Raw genomic sequence first — 14,360 nt, 5'->3', positions numbered from 1 at the left:
GGTGTGTGCATGGTTTCAGATCTTTTAATCTGTCTGGTGTCAAATCCAAGTGTAGAATGAGCACTATAGGCAGGTAGGTGTCTAGAAACTTTTTAGATTGGGCAGTTTCACTGGAGTGACGGACGCGCTAACAAATTCCTGCCATAGGCCAATCCAGTGTTGTGATTGGCTATTATGAGTCTTCTGTTAGCGATGCGCTGCAGAGCGGTCGATTTTAGAGACACAGCAGCTTGATAACAAAATTATAATAGGTATACTATACCTTCCGTTTGAGTGGAATCTATCTGCTAAACGTAGCTAGATTACTTGTTAGCCAGCAAAACGAAATGCAGACAGTCAGCACTAGCAAACACTATAAAACGAGTCACCTCATTTCAGGCAGTAGCCAATATTCAGTGAATTTGAATAGTATTCAGACCCATTTGACTTTTTCACATTTTGTTACGTTACAGCCTTAAACAGGCTGACCACACCGCGGTTGCAAAATACATTTAGAAATCTGTTATTCAATCATTGCACCCACACTGCTCGCGCGCGTCAACGAGCATCTGCCTTGCCAAGGTCTAAAATAGAACTCCTTTCTATTTCTGATGCAGATCGCTCTGCTAGTACTGCCTCTCCTATCTCCTCATTGGTTTATAGAAGCAGGTACCACGTGCCATCTCCTCATTGATTATACACACGTGGGTGATTGAAATGCGAACTCTGTTGCTGGTCAGTGTGGTAATACTATGAAAGTTTAGATGCCAATCACCATATAAGTTCAAAGATGAAAAAGCCTGGAAGGAGGAGAGATGACTAGAAACGATTCGGTTGGCCGTTTTATGTGTGGATTAATTGTCGGACTAGAGGACCTTGTGCATTTCAGGTAAAATAACAACTCAGTGTTTATATCCCAGGACAAATTAGCTAGCAACAGCAAGCTATCTAAATAGGACAAATTAGCTAGCAAGTGCAAGCAAGCTAGCTAAATTGCCATAAATGTTTAATGCTTTTTGACCTGTTCCTAAATTAATGTAATTGATTCAGAGTTTGTTTTGATATTTTAACCTGCGTGTCGTGATCACGTTTGGTATGGGGGGACAAAATACATTTATGCACGATGGCGCACGCGCACAGCCGGTTTGGGTTCTGTTATTCTTAAATTGATTTGTTCCCCCCCCCCTCTTTGATCTACACACAATAACCTGTTTTTGCTTTGTCATTATAGGGTTTTAGAACATTTAGCAAATGTATACAAAAACTGAAATCACATTTACTTAAATATTCAGAACCTTTAATCAGTACTCAAGTGTTCTTGGGTATGACGCTACAAGCTTGGCACATGTATTTGGGGAGTTTCCCCCATTCTTCTCTGCAGATCCGCTCAAGCTCTGTCAGGTTGGATGGGGAGCATTGCTGCACCGCTATTTTTAGGTCTCACCAGAGATGTTCCATCGGGTTCAAGTCCGGGCTCTGGCTGGGCCACTCAAGGACATTCAGAGACTTGTCCCGACGCCACTCCTGTGTTTTCTTGGCTGTGTGCTTAGTGTCATTTGTCCTGTTGGACAATAACCCTAATGGAAGCCAATCCTCAGTAAAACGCTCATGACAGTCCGCTTGGAGTTTGCCAAAAGGCACCTAAAGACTCTCAAACCATGAGAAACAAGATTCTCTGGTCTGATGAACGCAAGATTGAACTCTTTGGCCTGAATGCCAAGCGTCATGTCTGGAGGAAACCTGGCTCCATTCCTATGGTGACGCATGTTTGTGGTATCATCCTGTGGGGATGTTTTTCAGCGGTAGGGACTGGGAGACTAGTCAGGATCGATGGAAAGAGCAAAGTACAGAGAGATCCTTGATGAAAACCTGCTCCAGAGCGCTCAGGAATTACCTCAGACTGGGGCGAAGGTTCACCTTCCAATAGTACAACGACCCAAACACACAGCCAAGACAATGCAGGAGTGGCTTCGGGACAAGTGTCTGAACGTCCTTGAGTGGCCCAGCCAGAGCCTGGCCGTAAAGCCAGCCGGACCTATCTATCCGGACCTAACTATCTGTCAGGAGGACCTAGCTATCTTGCTGTACACCTCTCTCTTGTCTAACATAATGTAATGGAGGGAGTTTATCATTGCATTTGCCTCTTATGTACCTGATTCCCCTTATGGACTATGGGCCCGATTCAGACTTTCATACGCGTTTTGATTTAAGCACTTCTCAGTATTGGTATTCAGACTTACCTTACGCAGGTGCGCAACGAGGTCTTTAGGAGTGGCTCCCTTACATGCACTGAATACATTTAATTCAATCACTGAAAACCCTCCCACTTGCTGGCCAACATATTTCCTTACGGAGTTTCATTCAGTCCGTGCAATCTGGGATCCTTGGGATGTCCCTACCCCATTGAAGTTGACATTTTAAAAGGGTTAGTTTCATGTTAGGGTTTAGGGTAGGGACGTCCCAAGGATCCTAGGATTGCACTGGCCGTTTTCATTCAAAGGTTTTTTCAGTTAAATTTCCATTCAATTTTGAAAGGGCAGAAAACTGTAACTAAGGGTTGACCAATAGTCCTATAAATCTACCCTAATCATGGAACTGATATGACAACGGTCCAGTCATCATAAATGTAAACCATGCTCCAGGTTTAAACTGCCAGGCTTAGTCTGTGTTCCATGATGATTCCATGAAGTGGGTTAGATGTGCAAAATTATTGAGCAACGTGTAATAAATTAAATATGATCCACTATTGCTAGCGACCCTCAGGATCAACCACACAGACATGAGCCGGCATTTGCATTGTTTACTGTGCATGCAGTCTCTGCAAACGTGGGAACATTGCCTTTAAATTTCAATCGAACTATAATGTGGATCTTCCGAGATACGGATTGAGTTGAGCCTGCTGTTAACTTTTTAATGTGAGATTAGGAGGAGGACTAGGGGTGACAAACCCCTGGGCTGGGATAGAGGCTGCAAGGCCATGGTGTCATATTACATAACTGTGATTTACATTATGTATTGTATTATTTAATGTATTTATGTGGTTGATCAAAAATATACACACAAACTAAGAATTAGGGATTATTATTTCCTTTTGGATTGCACCACTACTGATCTGAAAAAACTGGATGATGGTATGGACTGACCGTGATAATGATAATGAGCTAGGAGTTTTCCCCATTTTACTTGCACCCATCCAGCTCTTTCCTACATAAGGGATGCGAGTGGCATTTCCCGTATGGTTGATGAGGATCTCCATATTGCAAATGTACAGTCCCTTACTAGACGTCCACGGGTGTTATTAAAATAGGCGGACGGTCTCAGGTCGTCACCCAAGGCCCGGTCTTCCGGGAAGTCATCAAATAAAGTCTCTCAGGCATTTGGTTTCCGCGTTACAAAATGTAACTTTTTTTGACATTTTTCCGCTGTACCAGAAAATTCCACTAGATGGCGACTGGCTACTTATTGCAAATGGACAAAACATCACCAAACGGACATGACCGTTTCTCGTAAATGGAAAAGACTTCGAAGACAACTCTGTAAGCACAGGTTTGGCCAAATGTGCTTTTAGTCCAGAAAAAAGATGGCGTCAAGGCCTCAACGCTCTTTGAGTTAATGCCCATTTTCTGGGATTAAAGGTCAAACGGTAATACAGCGCTAATTTGACCGCGTCACATCAAACTACATAAACCTACGGCGTAAGGAAAAAAATAACCAACCATTTATCTATCGTAATTTGGTGATGGTTAAAGAAATGTTTTTTTTTCAGAAAAGTTATAGATCCAGTTACGGCGTGTTCAGGCGAATCCGTTAAGGCGGATTTCGGAGCTCTGCGTGATTTCTGTGATTTTTCTGTACTAACACACACACACACACACACACACACAAAAACAGTCAATAGGGAGTGACACAGTGAGAGGTTTACAGACACACAGAGCCTGCAATAGTTACCTGCGTTCGAACTATCAAAGAACCGTCAGACCTAGAGCTCTGAAACATTATATACCTGTTCTAGAGCTTAAGTAGATAATGCGCGGTGAGTTATGTGGCTCTAGAATGTTCTCAAGCCGAGAAACAGCCTCGTCCATTTGCAATAACTTCAATTCATTTTGAACGTCGCGAAAATAACGACATTTAGAAAACTCCCAGAATCACAAGACTAAGTGCATTGAAACCGCCTCGGCCCATAGACAGACCCTAATGTTTCTGTCCGATAGCTCTTTCAGGAACCCCATAGCAACGCCCGGAAAAAGTACATTTTTTGCACTAATTAAGGTCGCTGCTCGGGCTTTGAATGACCTATCAAGTCAAAATTCGAGGTCGCCTCAGCTAGACCGACACAATGTCAGATTGTGTACCTGCAGCTAGAACCCGCAGCTGGACCCGCAGCTAGAACGTAACTAAACTTAGCAAAAAAGGAAATGTCCTCTCACTGTCAACTGCGTTTATTTTCAGCAAACTTAACATGTGTAAATATTTGTATGAACATAAGATTTAACAACTGAGACATAAACTGAACAAGTTCCACAAACGTGACTAACATGGTGGAAGAGTGGGGTAACATCTCACAGCAAGAACTGGCAAATCTGGTGCAGTCCATGAGGAGATGCACTGCAGTACTTAATGCAGCTGGGGCCACACCCGATACTGACTGTTACTTTAGATTTTAACCCCCCCCCCTTTGTTCAGGGACACATTATTCCAAGGCACCTGCAAGTTCCCGGACATTTCTGGGGGGAATGGCCCAAGCCCTCACCCTCCGATCCAACAGGTCCCAGATGTGCTCAATGGGATTGCGATCTGGGCTCTTCGCTGGCCATGGCAGAACACTGACATTCCTGTCTTGCAGGAAATCACGCACAGAACGAGTAGTATGGCAGGTGGCATTGTCATGCTGGAGGGTCATGTCAGGATGAGCCAGCAGGAAGGGTACCACATGAGGGAGGAGGATGTCTTCCCTGTAACGCGCAGCGTTGATATTGCCTGCAATGACAAGTTCAGTCAGATAATGCTGTGACACACCACCCCAGACCATGATGGACCCTCCACCTCCAAATCGATCCTGCTCCAGAGTACAGGCCTCGGTGTAACGCTGATTCCTTTGACGATAAACGCAAATCCGACCATCACCCCTGGTGAGACAAAACAGTGACTCGTCAGTGAAGAGCACTTTTTGCCAGTCCTGTAGGCGATGTTGTTGCCGGTGATGTTTGGTGAGGACCTGCCTTACAACAGGCCTACAAGCCCTCAGTCCAGCCTCTCTCAGCCTATTGCAGACAGTCTGAGCACTGATGGAGGGATTGTGCGTTCCTGGTGTAACTCGGGCAGTTGTTGTTGCCATCCTGTACCTTTCCCACAGGTGTGATGTTCGGATGTACCGATCCTGTGCAGGTGTTGTTTCACGTGATCTGCCACTGCAAGGACAATCAGATGTCTGTCCTGTCTCCCTGTAGCGCTGTCTTAGGACAGCTACAATTCTTTTTTTTGCTGAGTTTACGTGTTTTTAGTTTTTTTCATGGTTTTAACAGAAGGCGCTGTGAATTTTGGGCCTGCTCTGCAATATGTGATAGTTGTTTTCTAAAAGATTTGGACAAAGTGGGTTTGGTGTCAGTATGTATCAGTTTGGTGTCAGAATGTTAACTTATTGACTGATGGACGCTGACTTTTGTCCGTTTCCATTAGGTTTAAACAGTTAACCATCCATCACCAAATGGACAGACTGAAATCAACACTAAAAGTGTCAGCAAATGGCGTCACCGTAGTCTCTAGGCAGTGCCGAGTTCAAGGAGATGCCTCCCTTGACCGCAGCTTGTTCAGTCTGACTGCAGTGACCGTGCAAATAGCAGGCCCGGAATGAAGCCTGACTAGTAGTGATTTAATGATGCTTTGGACATATTGCGGCCTCTGGGTCACACACAGACGCTGATTTCGATGGGCTCATCGGGGGGAGGTTGGGGTGGATAAGCCACAGATTTATTCTAGCTGCGCTCGCCGGTTCATGTAGTCTGACACGTGAGTTTCTCCCCTAAGGATAACATGGGTTTACAGGTTATTCTCCAACTCTGCTTCTGTGCAGGCCATTTTCAAAATTCCTTTTGCCACGTTCAGGGTCACCTGTACCTCTACAGATATCAACATGAAAATATTGAATGGTCCCCTTCATATCCTAAAGGGGAAATGTGAACTTTACCATCAAATAGGGCTGGACTCCCAAAATGTGGAGGCTTAAATCATCACAGAAAGGGAAACAAATGGCATCACCATAGTCTCTAGGCCGTGCTGAGTTCAACGAGATGCCCCACTTGACCGTAGCTTGCTCGGTCTGACTGCAGCGACCGTGCAAAAAGTAGGCCCAAAATGAAGCCTGACCTACATTTGAGGTGCTTTTGGGTGGCAGTGGCAGAACCGTTAAGGTTAGAAGCACAATTCAACCACAGGAACGTTCCTAAGGTCCTCCCGATCTGTGCAAGCCTAACCTTGGTCGTGTGGAATTAACCCTTAACAGTGAAAACAGGGTGTTTCCTTCTAACAGTTTACATTGACATCTCTCCCCATAGGAATACATTGTCTGCTCCCTTAACTTCAACCTGATGCCTATGTGGGTTTTGATTGCCAAATCAAACTGTCTTTGATGACAATCCATCAGGCCTCTGAGGATTACCTGTGTTGATTCTAAGCATCCTGGAGCAACCGGAAGTGGTTAAATTGACCCTAAAAGTCGTTTTGATTTCACAACCTGCAGTTAGCGAAAAACACTGCATTCAACCAGTCAGTTCTTAACATAACGACTTGAAACTCAGGATTCTGTAATAGCCTGCCCCAATGAGGATATGTGTTTACTTTCAGTTTCTAGTGACAACCGGAAGTGCCTTAAATTGGGGTCATAGGGGCTGTGTCGAAGGGTTAAAAAGGTCACATCTTTCCAACATGTCATATGTGTGATTAGACAACCCTTATGAACTGTAAATCAGTCAGTTCTCCCATCAGATGTCCAAGAAAAAACATTCATTTTGAACATCGCGTAAATGACGACATTTAGAAAAGTCCCAGAATCACAATACTAGATGCATTGAAACCGCCTCAGCCCATAGAGACAGACCCTAAAGTGTCTGTCCGATAGCTCTTTCAGGGACCCCATAGCAACGCCCGGAAAAGGAGAATTTTCAGAACGAATTAAGGTCGCTGCTCGGTCTCCGAATGACCTGTCGACCCGAAACTCGGGATTCGGGGTTGCCTCAGCTAGGCCTAGACATAATGTCAGAACTGGACGCGCAGCTCGAATATAACTATAACAGAAGGTGCTATGAATTGTGGGCCAGGTCTGAAATATGTGATAGTTGGCTTCTAAAAGAGTTGGACCAAGTTAGTTTGGTGTCAGTATGTATAATTTTGGTGTCAGTATGATATCTTATTGACTAATGGCTGACTCAATGGCAGTATAATATATTGGCATTGTACATTTTATATTGCAAATGGACAGTGTACATTTCCAATGTATTTAATGAGGGATCTTTCATCAGACAGGCTGAAATCAACACCAACAAGCGATTGGACAGTGTCCATCACACATATGCTATATTGTCAAGTTGACAGTGTCCATTGCCAATATATATCCATAAGGACTTCCCATTACGAAATGGACATGCTGAATCAACATCAACGAGAAATTCTTACTTCCTATGATCAAACATGTAGACCTTCTAGGTTGATTCAGGGCTTAACATAGTGATATATATATATATATATATATATATATATATATATACACATATATACATATCTATATCACTATCACTATGTGTATGTGGTCAGTATATATGCCATTTGGACGTGGTTCACTGACTTTTGGGTTCGGAAGCCGACTTCCTTGATCATATATGGCAAATGGACAAACTCAATAAAATAAGACAAATGTATGTCCATACGGTTATTACATATATAATTGACTAAATAAAATCAAAACAATTTTGAAAAACGGTCCATAAAGCAATTTTAAGGAGGTTTTACAATTTGGAAAAAATATATATTTTCACCCTTGGGACCTGACTTTGTGACCATTTGCCATATGAAAATCTGCGGAGGATCGCGCTCGCCATCTTTAGGCTTTTTGCAGTATGACACTTGGCATATGCCATGTTACGCTTGCAATATGGTTTTGATGAACTGCTGTCCATTTGAGTGGAATTTAAGATTGTGTACACGGTTCGCCCAATGCCTATAAGTTGCCATTCATTTTTGTCAATTTCATGGGGGTCTTCCCTTCCTGATCTAAGGGGTCTTCAGAAAGTGTCTAGGGTTTTGGGGTTAAGTGTGAGTGAATCACTGGCTTATCACACACCCCACAGCTCCTGGAAGGCAGGGGGGCCCAGAGGGAGTGTTAGATTTTTTGGGGTTGGGGTCCCCCGGAGGTCGGGCCCCCCAGATAGCATATGAACACATCATAAGCCATGACAGCATGTTTAGAATTACAGGAAATTAGCTTTAAAACGGCAAAAACCTCAGCCTCATGGCAAAATGTGTAGAATAGCAGGAAATTAGCTCAGGGATTCTTGAAAGTCAGGACAATCCTTGTCCTGCAGGGAAACTTTATTTGTACGTTTTTTTTAAATTTAGATTTATTACTTGAGCTTAAAATGTACATTTAGGGAATTTTATAAGGTAAAATATTTGTTTTGGATTTTACTAAATACCTTCAATATTATGAATTTCCATGTAGGCTCCATGCCTGGAAATACCTTTGTCCGGAGCAAAGGATCCCAATTTCAAACTCCAAAAAAATGTTTAAAATTCAAAAAATGGGTAATAATGGATATTAACTGAACTTTTCATATGTAGTTACTTGATTTTAAAGAATATTTCTCTCAAACTTGTGTCCGGAGATTTGGTCAACTCCCTCATTAAAATGCAAATCAATTTATAACATTTTTGACATGCGTTTTTCTGGATATTTTTGTTGTTATTCTGTCTCTCACTGTTCAAATAAACCTACCATTAAAATTATAGACTGATCCTTTCTTTATCAGTGGGCAAACGTACAAAATCAGCAGGGGATCAAATACTTTTTTGACCCTCTTATTCATGTCCTCATTTACAACAAGACCACTCATGGTCTGTAAAGTTCTCGATTTTGATAGATTTAAACAAACAATATTGCAGTCACCATGGTCACAACCATAAACTGTCAACTCTATCTACCTGATAGATTAAAATACATTTTGGTTCAAATATGTTACATTTAATTTGGTTTTAGAGTCATAAAGCAACTGAGGACAAAACTAAATCGCTACTGTGTATAACACTTGAAAGAAGAAAAACGCAATTATCGTCAACTCCGTCAGAGTGCTGAAAGATCTGATCGAATGGTTGTTTTTTTGGGGGGGATTTTTAAATTAATAATTTTCCATATTTTAAAAATGTTTGTACTTAACTGTTTTGAGTATCTGTTGTCAACTCCGCCATTGATGTTTAACCCCTTTAAGATCAATATTTTCTTTGTGTCAAAATTCTGAAAACATATTGAAATCACTGTTCTGCAATATGCACCAATATTGCTCCGCCATGTCCTGGTTGCTAAAATCGAATAGTTGATCTAATTTCATTTTGTAACAAACAAGCAATGTGAGTGTAGAGAATCATTCATTGTACCATCTAAACTGCTGTGAAATATATTTTCAATCACCAAAATAGTATTTTCAGCTGTTTGAAGCTGGTGTACAAAACCAAAAGTAAAAGACTCAAAAATGAAACTTATGAACTGGAAGCATAGAAATAGCATGCATAAAACAGATCTACCACTTGTTAGACTTGTTTTCAATGAGTGACAGATCTATAACTCACATTTCTATGTGAAAAAATAATTGTTCCGAAGCCTCCCCTGCTTTATCTAGGTTGTGTGCTTAGAATTGCTGTCCTGAACCTTTACCCCAGTCTGAGTTCCTGAGTACTCTGGAGCAGGTGTTCATCAAGGATCTCTCTGTGCTTTGCTCCGTTCATCTTTCCCTCAGTCCTGACTAGTCTCACCATACTTCACCATAGGGATAGTGCCAGGTTTCCTCCAGACATGACGCGTGGCATTCAGTCCAGAGTTCAATCTTGGTTTCATCAGACCAGTGAATCTTGTTTCTCATGGTCTGAGTCTTTAGGTGCCTTTTGGCAACTCCAAGCAGGCTGTCATGTGCCTTTTACTGAGGAGTGGCTTCCATCTGGCCACTCTACCATAAAGGCCTGATTGGTGGAGTGCTGCAGAGATGGTTGTCCTTCTGGAAGATACTCCCTTCTCCACAGAGGAACTCTGGAGCTCTGTCAGAGTGACCATCAGGTTCTTGGTCAACTTCCTGACCAAGGCCCTTCTCCCGCGATTGCTCAGTTTGGCCGAGCGGCCAGCTCTAGGAGGAGTCTTGGTGGTTCCAAACTTCTTCAATTTAAGAATGATAGAGGCCACTGTGTTCTTGGGGACCTTCAATGCTGCAGAAATGTTTTGGTACCCTTCACCAGATCTGTGCCCCGACACAATCCTGTCTCGGAGCTCGACGGACAATTCCTTCCACCTCATGGTTTGGTTTTTGCTCTGACATGCACTGTCAACTGTGAGACCTTATATAGACAGGTGTGTGCCTTTCCAAATCATGTCTAATCGATTGAATTTACCACAAGTGGACTCCAATCAACTTGTCGAAACATCTCAAGGATGATCAATGGAAACAGGATGCACCTGAGCTCAATTTTGAGTCTCATAGAAAAGGGTCTGAATACTTATGTAAATAAGGTATTTCTGTTTTTCATCTGTGTGCAAACATTTCTAAAAACCTGTTTTCACTTTGTCATTATGAGGTATTGTGTGTAGATTGATGAGGAAATAAATACATGTAATCCATTTTAGAATAAGGCTGTGACGTAACAGAATGTAGAAAAAGTCAAGGGGTCTGAATACTTTCTGTATGCACTATACCTTGGTCTATCAAAATACACTGAAAATTATTAATATTAAGACATATTTGTCTCGATTTAAGGAATCCCGAAGCTCTATAACAGCAATATTTTCTCTCAGCCTCATGGCAAAATGTCAGAGCCCTTGCACGGACCTTGCAGAGGGCCCCGCGAAACTGCGCTACGCCACTGGAGTGTGACTAGAAATGCACTGTGGGGATTACAGTAATATGAATGACATTACTGAGACATGCTGCTTATGAACCTGAATGTCATCTGGCTGAATAAACATGTTTTGAGACTACTTGAGTCTGCGCGTGCAAAGACAAGAGCCAGACACAGGTTACTTTTTCCAACACATAAAAGGAAATATATGTGAAAAAACTGTTCATACTGAAGAACTTTATCATTGTAGACTATTTTACACTGGGGCAATCATATCATCAGTCATATTTCATATACACGGTTATTCAGATGCACAAACTACCTCCTATTCCTTTGCAAAGACTTCACCTTGCAAAACGTAGTGTAAATATCCTTTCCATATAGTTATACAGTTGCAGAATACAAATCAGCATTAGTCTTTCATTGATTAAACTTAATTGAAATACTCTCAGACAACACATTTCTGAAATGGCAAATCAGCAATCAGTTGTAATTTTATCCCCTCCCCTCTTGATTATCTTATACAACAAATCACAGACAATTTTGGTAGAACTTTATATTATCTACACGTGATAAAGCATTTAATGGATTAGTAAATAGTTTATTCATCATTAATCCATTCATAAGCTGTTTTAATATAGGTCCTTATGAACTTTAATAATAATAATTTGTCTTTTTGTGTGGCCTCATCTAAAGTGGGCTATTTATACTTTATAAATACTTTAATGTTTTGAGTGCAGTATAATTTCTCACAAGAAGATGGACATGCCATTGGTAGAGACATTCCAGCTGTATCTGATGCTCCTTAAGGCCTTAAAATGGCCCCTAGAACATATCAATGGTAGAAGAATAGGCATAAAACAAAGGGATGTTAAAAGAACTATATTGAACATTATTCACAAAAAACTGTTGTGACACAACTGTTGCAAGGACTTGAGGAAGAATTGTATTGTGAATGTTTTGCTAATGTTGTTAACCTTGCGAATGCAAACCGAGTTTATTTTTGCGAGGGTGGAGACTTTGCAAACCGGTACTCCCAATTTCTAATACATATGGACCCAGAACTTATTCACACAGCTGACGAAATTACACAATATTTAATACGTGGTTGGATAAATAGATGGAATAAAATGTTCAACATATTTTCTCTATTGTGTGCTTATTGTTTAACCATTGATATGTTCTAGGGGCCATTTTAAGGCCTTAAGAAGCATCAGATACAGCTGGAATGTCTCTACCAATGGCATGTCCATCTTCTTGTGAGAAATTATACTGCACTCAAAACAAAGTATTTATAAAGTATAAATAGCCCACACTTTAGATGAGGCCATGCAAAAAGAGTTACTAATAATTAGTAAATGGTTTATAAGGTCCTATTTTAAACAACTTATGATCTTATGAATCATGAAATACTTAGTTGTGTATGAATAACTAGGTTACTTTATTTGTGAATCATTACTCCCACCTTTAAACTATTTACTAATCCATGAAATGCTTTATTACGTGGAGTTATTATAAAGTTCTACCACACATTTGTTTTTACAAACACATTGATACCATGGTCGATTTGGAAAAATCTGTTTTTAGAAATGTCATCTGAAATGGCAAGGTATGTGCATAGGTGTCAAGGTTCTTTTTGTTGGTTATTTCCTGTTCCCCTTGCTTCCTCCCTTGGTCAAATGGAGTCTTCCATACGTGTGGAATGTTGGTTTTCAGTTGGGAGGATGTTACAGCAGAACACTGGGGGAACATGGACAGACGGCATGGAAGCTTGCGAATGTCCAACATGCATGGGACCTCATTCAAATGTCTAAAACATTTATGGATTCATTTAGAAGAGACAGTACCCCGTCTGAGTGTGTGTATGAAGGGGAGAAGGGGGTGGGGCTAGGGTTTTTCTATATATATATATATTTTTTAAGGCAAGTCAGTTAAGAACAAATTCTTATTTACAATGACAGCCTAACCCGGACGATGCTGGGCCAAATGTGGGCCACCCTATGGGACTCCCAATCACGGCCGGTTGTGATACAGCCTGGAATCGAACCAGGGTCTGTAGTGACGCCTCTAGCACTGAGATGCAGTAGCTTGTGCCACTCGGGTGTAATAACATGTACAGTCAAAATGAACCAAGATGAAACTGAACTACATGAACAATAAGACAGAGAAAGATTATGTGAATGAAGTAGACGATAATGGCTAATAAAGGAGAGGAGTAAAGGTGCAGATAAATAAAAGGTGTTGAGGATGAGATCCAGATAAAGGGAGGCTGTGGTGTTTCTCTTCAGTCTGTCCAGAGAGAGAGGAAGAGAATACCCACAAACAGCAATTGTAGTGCAGGGAAAGAACTACAACAGAGGGACAGCTAAGAACTACAACATCCATGATGGATGGGCTGATGGGGGCACAGACAGTCACATGATGTAGAAGGCTGCAGTGCACTACTGGGGAGGAGATACAGTACTGTCTCTTTAAAACAAACATCTGCAAAAATGTTGCCTCCTAGATAATACAGACATGACAATACTTATTTGTTTATACAACACTACGGCTAGGTAGTCTGTAAGGGCAGAGTTTGATTGGCTGCTGAAGGTCATGTGCAGTACACAGAGGTTTCTGATTGGTTGAGGTGCTTTTCTTTTCCGAAGGAATGATGGGAGTTTTCACAGAGATGCATCGCCAGTGAGACAGGGAGGAGGGAGGAGAGAAAGAGAGGAGTCATTGGAGGGGAGAGGGAGGGGGTGGTGTCTGTACAGGTACAGTGGACCCAGAAAGACACAGAGGGGAGGAGAGAAGGTGTTCTTTCCTATCCTCAGTAGACCCAGGACACAGGGATCCACTGTGCAGTGGTACAGACCAGGTCTATAGCCTCCTCTAGGTGTCTGATGGTCTCGTCTATCTCGTTGTTGATTATGGTCTGGTCAAAGTAATGGGCATAGGTCTTCTGAAGAATCTCTGACTCCTTCTGAAGACGCTGCAATGACTCATCCTACAGAGAGAGAGAAGGAGGGGTGAGAGAGACATATGTCTTACCAATAAAGCACCATTAAATGAATCTGACAGAGAACGAGGGAGGGTATAGAGTGGATGGGTAGGGATTCAGGACAGTTCTTTGCTTGGCCTGGTGTTAAAGAAGGAATAGTAACCCTCATTCAGAGAAAGGAGTGAGCTGGTTTACTGAGGCAATATACTGTACAACACAATAGAGCACTACTGACTATGGCCGGCGTTTTCTCCACTCATACTTACTGGCAGCTTCCTGCACCACCTGGGGAGCTGAGAGCCATGCAACG

The 14,360-nt window shown here is 41.9% G+C and overlaps 1 protein-coding gene across 18 annotated transcripts in view; it reads right to left on the bottom strand.

Annotated features, from left to right (window-relative positions):
• Positions 1-11,289: 11,289 nt before the first annotated feature.
• The window catches only part of LOC106581943 (peripheral plasma membrane protein CASK), a 212,035-nt gene continuing 208,964 nt past the window's right edge, over positions 11,290-14,360 (bottom strand). For all 18 annotated transcript variants that reach the window (XM_014164475.2, XM_014164474.2, XM_014164482.2 and 15 more), the window contains one exon: positions 11,290-14,056. In XM_014164475.2, the coding sequence (XP_014019950.1) occupies positions 13,880-14,056 (177 nt within the window). In that variant the 3' untranslated portion in view covers positions 11,290-13,879. The remainder of the gene's footprint in view (positions 14,057-14,360) is intronic.

This window comes from Salmo salar, chromosome ssa21, assembly GCF_905237065.1.
Source record: "Salmo salar chromosome ssa21, Ssal_v3.1, whole genome shotgun sequence".
NCBI classification, from domain to species: Eukaryota; Metazoa; Chordata; class Actinopteri; order Salmoniformes; family Salmonidae; genus Salmo; species Salmo salar.
Note: the sequence above shows the minus strand (reverse complement) of the source record. Positions and strands in the feature narration are given on the sequence as shown.